Raw genomic sequence first — 11,185 nt, forward strand, 5'->3', positions numbered from 1 at the left:
TTTATATGCTTATTAAATTTGTCTGATAATTCAAGTTAACCATCCTTCATTATAAATAGAAAGAAATGTAGGAGAGTTTAATTTTTATAATAATTAATTAATTTTCTAAATTTATTTTAATTAAAAATGAAACCCTGAATTATATATTCAAATTAATTTCATTGGGAATAGACTATAGAGTTGCAAAAAAAAAAATGGACTACTTGGGCCTTGGGTTTGCATAGCTTATTTGACAATGGTATGGGCCATGTTTGGCCCTTTATTGTGGGCCGTAAGGCCCACTTTAATGGATTTGGGTTTAATTCTAAACAATTTATCTCTATTTTATAATCAAGTTTTACTAGTATATTGGATTTTTGTCAAATTCATTAATGATTGAACAACTATTAATAAAATATAATAATAATAGTAATAACAATAAAGTTAAGTTATCTCATAATTAAAACTTTGAGTTGATAATAAAATATTTCCTCCGAACTTTTTACTTGTCTCATTTTAGAGTTTTTTTTATCATGTTTACTTGTTTATTTAGAAAAATTTATAGAAATTAAATATTTTTTTTTTCCAAATTTACTCTTTATATTTAATGTATTTTCACAAATTTCAAGAAATCATGTTTAACTATACATGTTATTAAACCATATTTTAAATAAGGATAATATTGGAAAGTTAATATAATTTTTTTTTATCAATTTTAGATTACTAACTAATTTTAACGAATTTCTTAATCTATATGAATTAGTTAAAATAGAAAGGCTCGAGGGAGTAATTAAAAGTATAAATATTTTGTTTTATATATAAAATTAGCTTTTTTAAAAAAAATCTACTGTTAATCTCAATAAAAAATTAAAGCAGAATATTCGAGAAATTCCTACAATTTTATATATTTCGTCTTTATTTTTTACTTGTCCCATTTTAGAGTTTTTTTTTATCATGTTTACTTGTTTATTTAGAAAATTTATAAAAATTAAATATTATTATTTTTTCCAAATTTACTCTTTAATATATTTTTACAAATTTCAAGAAATCATATTTAACTATACATGTTATTAAACCATATTTTAAATAAGGATAATTTTTGAAAAAGTTAATATAATTTTTTATCAGTTTAGATTACTAACTAATTTTAACTCGAATTTCTTAATATATATGAATTAGTTAAAATAGAAAGGATAGAGGGAGTAATTAAAAGTATAAATATTTTGTTTTACATACAAAATTAGCTTTAAAAAAAAATCTACTGTTAATCTTAATAAAAAATTAAAGCAGAATATCCGAAAAATTCCTACAATTATATATAATATCTCAATCAAAATATTTAAGTATCTTCTACATTTATGCATAAAAACCCAATAAAAATATAAAATTTTATGGATATTTGATGGATAAGATTATTTATTTATGTAAATAAAAATTTTTTTGAGAGGATTTATTTGCTAAAAAAAGGCTACATTTGTTTCATTTCCAAGTGTTCGGAGGGAGAATGCCCCAGAACCCTCGAGAGTCAAGACCCAAAGCTTCAAGGCGATAAGGAGGGCATCGTCGCCGGCGAAGGAGAGAGATCCGGCGATCGCCGCCGGTATGGAGGAGGACAAGGGGGGAAGTACTGCGGCAATGGAGGTGGAGGATGCCGGTGGTGTGCCGGCGGGCAGTGGTGACGCATGGGAACTGCTTTCAATGGCTCGGCAGCTCGTTGGTGAGGGAAAGGCCTCTCTTGCACTTCAAGCGGTGAGAAACCCTTGTTTAGATGCTACCTTGATCTTTGCTTTATTGGAAAATGGAGGGTTTTTGATGGATTGAGCTTGTGTTTTGTTAGTTTGAATGATTGTTTGCTTATTGTTTTTGTTTTGATTGTTTCTTTTTTAAAAATTAGTTTTTTTGGATAGTTATCCTAATTTTTTAAAAAAAAATCATAGTTTTTATCAAAATTACAATTTTTTTTTTGGTTATCAATGCATGAATAACTTTGGTCTTTATTTTATTAGAAATGGAGGGCTTTTGATGGATTTTGAGTTTGAGTTTTGTTAGATTTGAATTCTTTAATCTTGATTGATGTGGCTTGTTTATCGTTTGTGTGTGTGTGTGTGTGTGTGTGTGTGTGTGTGGGTGATTTTGTTAAGATATTTAGTCTAATTGAAAGGATCATAGTTTCATCAAGATTGCAATCTGGTTGGTTCATGGTGTAGCTTAATTTATTGTGAGTTATTGATTGATTGATTTATTTTTTTAAGCTTGTCCACCTAACTTTTATGCTATCCTTTGCCACCATTTGTCTGTTATTTAGGAAAGTTAAGGCTCAATGGATCGATGAAGGTCTTTGTATGTAGAAAATAATGTGATCAGGTTATTAACTTGCGGGATTGATATTAAGCAAATTTTGGCTATGAGGGAACTTGCATAAAGTTACAACTTTGTTCAATTTATGTTGAAAAATTAAGATTACTAATTCCTGGAATGCTATTTTAGCATGATAATCAAAAGAGGCAGAAATAAAGTAAAAGGAGTAATATGATAATTCTGATCTTAAAGCAGCAGTCCATGAAATGAATGTGGATGTGGTCTTGATCTTGTTTGCAGTTAGGCAATTGCCTTATGAAGATGGAAGAAAAAGGCTTTTTCTTTGGAAACTTTTTCTGTTTTTACTCTTATTGATCACTATAGTTCCTCCTATTAAGTTTTTAGACTTGAAGGTTTTCTAGACTTCTAGTACATTGGAGCCATCGGGCAATGTCATGTCTATTAGAATAACTAAATCAACAAAATAATAATATCAACTATGAATGCTATAAAATGCAACTATTTTTATGGGACTTTTGCCATATAAGTTTGTTGAATACGTAATTAGGATTCCGGAAGTTTATCTTCTCATTAATGGGTCATAAGACCATTTAGGAAAGCTAATTAAACTGCTAAATTTACTTTGAAAATGACACCCAATCAGCTCATCACAGCTTGCCTCTAATTACTTTGAAGTAGCATTAATTGCATCATGACAAAATCTAAGATTTCTTTTCCATATCTTTTGAGTCAAAGCATTTTGAAATTCAACACAACTACTTTAGGCGATTCTAGTATCTATTGCATCTATTTGGTGCCTAAGAATAAGGATGCACATATTATTACGGGAATGCTGAAAAACTGGATTCAATTAGCATAAACATCCTGTAATAGCCTGACCATAATAAGCATGTAGAGAATATCATGGGACTCCCTTTGCATTAGAAGCATGTAAAAACCATAATAAACAAGTCTCAAAGCATATCTTAATAGTTGTGATTCCAAGATATGCCCGCTTTTAACTATTAATTCTTTTTTTGATAAAAGATGAATATAATATTATATTCATAGAGTTTAGTTTCTACGTCTGGTTTGATACTGTCTTCATTTTAATACTTGATCCGGTGCATTATGAGGTCTCCCTTGCATGTTCTTCCTGTGTATTGGATTCTTGCTGAATTCTAGCTGATAGGATACGCTTTTTCATATTCTACAAATTGCTTTGCCTGCTTATTGAATTGCTTGGGAATGGGGGAGATGTTGGTCTGATCAAATTTGTGCTGCCATTCTTTTACTAGCGGCAGCTTGTATATATCACGCAGGGTACTGTGACTTAAACGTTGTTAATAGTTGTGTCTTCATGTATAAAGCATTTTTATGTTTAGTGCTCTCTTTGGAGTCACTTCATGGTTAAATTGTCCATTTTAGCTTGAATTCTACCCATATTAATAACTAATTGTGCTTGTCTATGCCCCATTTGCTTCATCTGACTCAACTGCTGCTTGTAGTCTCAATTCTTAAGGTGCCTATCAACTTTTTAGTATACCTTGATGAAACATGCATTCACATAATAGATGTTGCTTTGATGTCGATCTGAAATATCTTTTCAAATCTGCTATGGTTATGCAAATTGCTTTTGTGAAATCTCTGTTTGTTGAACAAGAATCCCATAAATTTTGAATTATTTCACCAAGATTCTTGTCTTAGGAAATGAACTTGAGCATTTTTCCACAGAGTCCTTGTTGCAAGACTTTCTTCTTGTCCTGTATAGTGTTTGTTAGAAGCGTTTCTTTAAGTATTGGCCCCTTCTGCTGAAGTGATAGTTATAACATGAATCTTAACACTGCTGTTTTGAGCATCTGTAGTGCACTGTCCACCAAGTCAAAGTGATTATTTCATAATATATTTCAAAAGGCCTTATCTTTGGTTCATACAGTGCAGATGGATTTATTGATAACGTTTGTGGATTGATTGGTAATGTTTTTCACTCCAACCACTTGAGACAGAATTCAATAGAGAAAATTCAAAATTTATAACTGCTGAACCTACATTGCCCTTTTTTTCTTAGGTGAAATTGCTGAATTGTTCTCTGAACTTTATTCAAATGTTCATTTTGGTCCTTTTATTTGGATCCTGAATCACGGGAAAATGTTTACTGTTAGTCTTGTTGATGACATAGCATTTTGTCCATCTGATGGATTATTTTAGTTCTTAAAGTAGTTGAGGTGTTACGGAAGGACCAAAATGAGCATATTATATGTAGTTTAGAGAGCAAATCAAAATATAGTTTGGGTTAAAAGTGGGTTCATTTGTGCAGTTCCTTCTATACTAAAAGTGAACATATCTGGATATTGTTTAAGATTAAAATGAACATTTGGGTATGGTTCAAGAACCAATAGACCTTTTTCCCATTGAACCACTCTGTGACATTGTCATTTGTAGATGATGGAGCAACAGTATGTTGGTTGTAGTTAGCCGATACAAACTGCTCTTCATCTTGCTTCTGCTTCTCTCCATTTGCGCAAATGCCAAGTTGTTATACTTTTCATCTTTGGCCGAGTTCTTACTTATTGAACTTCTGATTACAGGTAGTAATGGCCATGAAATCTGAGGGCGGACAACAGGCTGTTTTCGAGACACTGCACCGTGCTCGTGAGCTTTACAGAAGCAGACTCCAAGCGAATGCTGCAGCAGACGAACTAGCCTCATTGTTTGCAGAGTGTGCCATAGCCGAAGCCAAACCTGCGGCTTCCAACCCCCCACCATCAAACATGGTCAGGGCATCATTACATTTACAAGAATCTGCCGATAACTCCATACTAGCAATGAGTGGTCGAAAGCAGATCATGCTTGATGCCTTCGCCGACGGAAGCAGTTTCATTTGTTTGCAATGCGGCGGTCTCGTCAGTAATCTTCGCAAGGATGAACATCAAGCTTACTGGTGTGACTAAAATACTCTTTGTTGCTGTATAGCTATTTCAAACTTTTTGTACTGATTTGATTTCCTTACAAACAATTTAACAAACTTTATCTACTTTGTAATTTTGCTGATCCTGTGATATTTCTTTTTCTTTTTGTTTTCTTTTATAAAAAATGATTTCATAGTAATTCTGAAGCATGAGTTCTTCATGAGGTATTTTTTAGATCAGATCTTTCTCAATACAATTCAAGTAAAATGTAAAGCATTCCGAAAGTAAGAAGTCTTTGGATGTTTTTAGATGTAAATTTCAATTAAGTTTTATAAATTTAGAAAGTTCTGTATTGTGAATTAGTGTAAGAAAAAGAGGCAATAAACCTTAAACTAAATGGAAAAACTTAATCAAGTATTATATACAAAAATATTTTTTTTATTTAATTTTGTAAGATTTTGAACCGTATGTGATTGAGAGATTATAATTCACTTTTTGAGTCTCCCTGCATGAGCTTCACGTGAGTGATACTCTCGCTCTCCCTTCGCGATTGCGATAGTGGGAGTCTTTTATTACTAGGAGGCCACTGCTCACCGTAACTCAGCAGATCTCTGTCTTTGTATATCCTTTTATTTTCTACTTGTCATTTTGTCATAAAAAGATTTTTATACATTTTAACATCTAGTTTTGCCATTAAGTCACATTTTGATCATTTTGGATTTGAATTTTACAAGGCTCACTAAATATTGATAAAAATAACATGAACACAATAGCTGGTTCACATTTACAAACCCTAATCTTTATACGCAAACAAACAAATAAACCCTAATTCTGCCCACCACCTTTGCCCTAGAGGCAAGCCAACAACCACTTCCATTATTTATGATCTTATCCTCCAAAATAAAGATAAATAAATAAATAATAAAAATCTCCAACCCTAGCCTCTCCCTCCTGTCACATGCCACTAAAAACCATCGAACATGTCCAACATCAAAAGATGACCACCATTCATTTCCAAAGAAAAAGAATATGACCACCAATCCAATAATAATACTCCCCCACCACCACCGACACACTCACACAAGAAATTCCCTTTCCAAACACTCCAAACCAACCCACAAATTCACACACACACACACATATACATAGCATTATTCTCACATATAATGAGCAATTAATAATGTCTAAGAAAAACAAATAAAAAAATATTTTTCAACAGTACCTTAACACAAATCGAATAATAGAAAATTTTCACACATCACAATAATGATACCAGAAAAGAAATTAAATGCTTACAAGTTACAACACCAAACCACAATTTTTTCCCTTATTTTTTTTTTCCACTCAAATCCATATAATATATATATATGAAAATTAAAAATTTTCATAAAATGAAGTAGAATCCTTCAATAATAATCTCTTTGAGAGCAAGATTAACCAAAAACAAACACACAATTAAACAAAGCAAACTTAATTAATATACATTTATCATCATGATTAAGAATTTTTACTTAGTTAATTATCTTTCTTAGCTAAAGCAGAGTAAGAGACATAGCTCGCCGGAGAAGGCCGTTTTTTCTCCACCATTCTTCTCCCCGGAACCGACCGGAAAGGCGGCGAAGGCCGAACAAGATCACCACCATCATGATGATCACTTCCATGGCCGGAATGAAGACTGCATGGAATATGAATACTCAAAGGACAAAATTTAGGCTTCATAAAAAACCATGCACACTCCTCCACCGTCCGTTGCTCCGGCAAGCCTGGGAATGCAGTTTCGCCGGACATCAAGCTCACCGGACTTTATCAAAGGCCAACAACTTATTCCTAAAGAAGTAAAGTAGTTGCCTGACAAAGAAAAGTTGGCCAAGTGTCCAAACTTGGCCAACCTACAAACAACATCAGGAACACGGCCGTAGAGATAGTTGTTAGCAAGGTTGAGCTGTTCTATGCTTTGAAGACAAGCAAAAGACCAAGGAATTGGGCCGGTGAGCAAGTTGTCACCGGCGTCGAAGACGGTGGCTATGCGGAGAAGTCCTATCTGATAAGGAAGGCAGCCTGAGAGCTTGTTGTGAAGGAAGAGGACTTCAGCGAGAGTATCAGCTGCATTGCATAGTGAGGCTGGGATTGTGCCTGTGAAGCCATTGTTGGCGAGAGTTAAGTAAGCGACTGGTGAGTTGCCGAGGTTTTGAGGGAGAGTTTGGCCGAAGAGGTTGTTGTTTAAGAATAAAACATCAAGATCTTTTGAGAAAAGAAAGGAAGGAACAGTGCCGGAGAATTGGTTGTATCGAAGATCAAGAAAGGTTAATTGTGAAAGAGGGAGTAAAGAAGTGGAAGGGAATGGACCGGAGAACTTGTTATTGGAAATGTCAAACTCGTAGAAATAAGGGAGGGAGGTGAGGTTGGGGAGGTTGCCGGAGAAGAAGTTGGAATTGGCGTGGAAGAGAGAGAGGTCAGGGAGGTTGTCAATGAAGCCGGAGAGAGTTGGAGCTGAGAGGTGGAAGTTGTTGAAGTCTATGGAGAAGATGGTGGGAGTTTGAGGGGAGTATGGAGGGGAGGCACAGTAGAAGCCTTTGTACGTGCATGGGAGGAAGCCAGTCCATGTGGACGTGATATTTAGGGGATCAGATGTTATGGTTTGTTTGAAACGTTGGATGACTAGGTATGCATAGTATTGTTTGAGGTTTGGGAAGTCTGAAGGTTGGGGTTCATTGCAGGAGCATGAATTTGGTGGAGATGGTGATGGTGATGGAGTTCCGGTGCCGATACCAATACTGATACCTGGACCGGTACCAATACTGATATTGAGGGAGATGGAGGGAGTGAGAGCTTGGAAGAGGAGGAGGAGGAGGAGGAGGATGGAGATGGGAGTCATGGAAGTAAAATTAGGAGAAAGGGGATGATGGAAGGAGAGGGGGAGTGTGTTTGGGTTAGACCCGCATGTTTTTGAGTGTTTTAGTTTTGTCTTTGTTTGTGTTTGTGGGGGAGTGTTTGTGTTGTTTAATCAACTTCATAAGCCAATATGGTTTCTCCATACCCAAGTAGAATAAAGATAGTTGAGCCGAATTGATGCCATGACCAGCCAAAGCACTAGCAATTCTTTTCCAGGGAGGTGGAATGATATCAATCTTGTGATTATTCAACATGCTTAACTTAGCCTTTAAAGAGTCAAAAGAGTCCTTATGGCGCCAGTATATCAACTCATCAGTATACAGAATTGCCTTCCAAATGTCATCCGAGCTGATGTAAATATGAGAACACCTATCACGAGCAGCAATACACTGATGGAGAGCCAAATGCAGTGCTAATAAACCAATGTCTAGTCATCCATTGAACAAATAGGGTGGCCAAACCTGCACAACAAATAACACCATTGGAATCAAGCGTAACAAAACCAATACCACCCTTACTTGAAGCCTCATTCCAAGCAGCCGCCGAGAAAATGCCCAACTAACCAGGACTGGGCCTGTTCTGCATAATATAGCATCTCATTTTATGATTGTTAGGCTTCATAGAAAATTCTTTCACCTGCATCACAACTGCATAAGCACTTTTGAGGATATCAGGTTTATCCTGTCTGAACACAAAATTGCATCTACATTTCCAAATCTGCCACAAAGTGGCAGCAATTAAAGAAGCCAGAAATTTAGAGTTCTCATAAGAATGAAAGTCAAGCCATTGACCTCTAACAAATAAATCCAGTAAATTAGTCTTAACATTAGCAATAATTTCCACCATTCACCAAATTTTGATGCTAATAAAACAATGACTAAAAAGATGAATAGCCGATTTTAAGATCAAACCACAAAACTTACAAGGATCAGGAGGGCCAAGATTCATATGATAAAGAAATTCATATGTCTTGATCTTACCATGATTCAAAAGCCAGAAGAAGTCGTTCTTGGTTTTTGGGGCGATGTGAAGCTTCGAAATGTTAGACCAACCATTCCAGTCAGTGTTCTCAACATGTTTGTTCATCAGGAAAAGTGTAAACAGAGGCAGTAATCTTGTTACCTTGCGATGCAGGGAACCAAATCCAATGATTATTCTCCTCAGTGTTGATCTCCCCATAAGACAAGATGGGAGAATCCCAATTGAACCCAAACATAGTATTCAAAGCATTCAAATTCAAGGATGAGTTAGTTAACAAATCATCAATTTTGAGATTATCCAGATTAAGATCCATATTAATAAAAACCGGTTTAAAAGTAATAGGAATGTCAAACATCCAAGGATGATGCCAGAAAGAAGTAAGGACCAGATTGAGAGTTTTGATCCACAGATAAGTTTTAAGAACATAAGCAGTAATATTCAAACCTTTGAAAAAAGCCGAACAGTTAGGAGGGGTGTTCAAAGACCAAAAATTGGGATCCCCATATTTCAAGTATAAGATATCAACCCATAAAGCATCTTGCTTATTAAGAAAATTAAAAAGATTCTTTGCCATTAAAGAGTGTTTAACTTTAAGCAGATTTCTTATGCCGAGACCCCCCTCAGACTTGCAAGATGTAACCGTGTCCCAACTCACTAAAGGCATACCTTTACCAAGATCAGAATTGGCCCAAAGGAATTTCCTAACAATGCTGGAGAGCTTAGTAAGAACAGTGTCAGGAATAGGATAAACTGAAAGGTAATAAATGGGGCTGGCCATCAAAATGCTATTAATGAGTATAGACTTGCCAGCTTTAGACAAATGAGCCTTGTCCCACTCAGCAATAGCCAAGTTCATACGGTTAATCATGGAATCAAAATGAGCTGTAGCAAGACGCTTATGGGAGATAAGAACTCCAAGATAAGTAAAAGGAACTTTGCCAAGTCTGAAGTTTAGAATCTTGCAAATTCTGGTAGAAACCTGATTATTAAACCATTCTGGAAAGTAAATCTCTGATTTGAGTTTATTGGGAAACTGACCAGTGAGATGGGCATACATGGTTAAACAAAAGCAAATATTCCTAGCAGACTTCCTAGAAGCAGCAGAGACTAACATAAGATCATCGGCATACATGAGATGGTTAAAATTATTTCTTAATCTACTGGAAAAACCCGGAATAAGATCAAGAGACCTAGCTTTGTTGAGAATCGCAACCAAATTTAAAGCTACCAAACTAAATAAGTAAGGAGATAGAGGATCACCTTAACGAACACCCCTAGACGATTGAAACCAGTCAGAAGGTTTCCAATTAAGTGTATCATAAGCCTTCTCAATATCTACTTTGACAAGCATCCTACGGGGGAAGCACTTCTCATAGTTAATAGAATGAATCATTTCCTGAACCGCAATAATATTATCAACAGGAGAATGACTTGACACAAAGCCACTCTGCTCTTTACCAACTAAAAAAGAAATCACATCTTTAATACGATTGGCCAGAATCTTAGTAATAATCTTATAAGCCACATTACATAAGGAGATAGGACGAAAATCAGACGCCAATTTAGGGTGATCTTTTTTGGGAATTAAAGTAATGTAAGTCTTACCCCAAGCTCTAGGCATCACAGCATTATCGAAGAAGTTAGTATAGATCTCATCTTTGGTGACAGGTCTGGTTAAAGACAATTGTTGATCTGATGATAAAGTAGGCAAGTCAGGGGGAAGGGCCTTCAAAAACCAGTTAAGAGGCCTAGCATCAGGATTATTCCAAAGAGAATTAAAGTGCCCAACCAACATATTATCAATAGAATGAGAATCAAAGCATTCCCTGCCATTATGATCAGTGAGATGTGTGATGGAATTATGGTATCTACGAATCCTTACACTTCTGTGAAAGAAGGAAGAATTCATATCCCCACCCATGATCCAATTTAATCTAGACTTCTGAGTCTACCTACTGTAATATTGTCTCAACAAAGCTCTGTAATTATTTTGCAGGCTCCTATAAGAATCCAAATTACTATTAGAGCTTAACATATCATTGACCTCTAGAGCTTGGAGTTGGACTTCAGTGTTTTTAATAACCTTATCTAGATTACCCAAACCATATTGTCTATTAGAACAGACC

The 11,185-nt window shown here is 35.2% G+C and overlaps 3 protein-coding genes across 3 annotated transcripts; 1 reads left to right on the top strand and 2 right to left on the bottom strand.

Moving 5' to 3' along the window:
* The first annotated feature begins 1,464 nt into the window (after nt 1-1,464).
* Nucleotides 1,465-5,331, top strand: LOC120262945. Its single transcript, XM_039270863.1, has 2 exons — nt 1,465-1,728; nt 4,866-5,331. The coding sequence occupies exons 1-2, from the start codon at nt 1,582-1,584 to the stop codon at nt 5,226-5,228; spliced, it is 510 nt and encodes a 169-aa protein (XP_039126797.1). The 5' UTR covers nt 1,465-1,581; the 3' UTR covers nt 5,229-5,331.
* Nucleotides 5,332-6,641: 1,310 nt separating this feature from the next.
* On the bottom strand, nt 6,642-8,221 carry LOC120262962 (uncharacterized protein At4g06744-like). Its single transcript, XM_039270882.1, is given in 2 exon segments — nt 6,642-6,953; nt 6,955-8,221. Coding segments are annotated over 2 exon segments (1,359 nt in total). The 5' UTR covers nt 8,062-8,221; the 3' UTR covers nt 6,642-6,701.
* A 926-nt stretch (nt 8,222-9,147) lies between these two features.
* Nucleotides 9,148-10,980, bottom strand: LOC120263608. Its single transcript, XM_039271571.1, has 3 exons — nt 10,665-10,980; nt 10,349-10,520; nt 9,148-10,291 (listed from the first exon to the last, which is right to left on the bottom strand). Exons 1-3 carry the CDS (start codon nt 10,978-10,980, stop codon nt 9,148-9,150), a joined length of 1,632 nt encoding a protein of 543 aa, XP_039127505.1.
* Nucleotides 10,981-11,185: the final 205 nt, after the last annotated feature.

This window comes from Dioscorea cayenensis, chromosome 6 (genome assembly GCF_009730915.1).
Source record: "Dioscorea cayenensis subsp. rotundata cultivar TDr96_F1 chromosome 6, TDr96_F1_v2_PseudoChromosome.rev07_lg8_w22 25.fasta, whole genome shotgun sequence".
In the NCBI taxonomy this organism is placed as follows: Eukaryota; Viridiplantae; Streptophyta; class Magnoliopsida; order Dioscoreales; family Dioscoreaceae; genus Dioscorea; species Dioscorea cayenensis.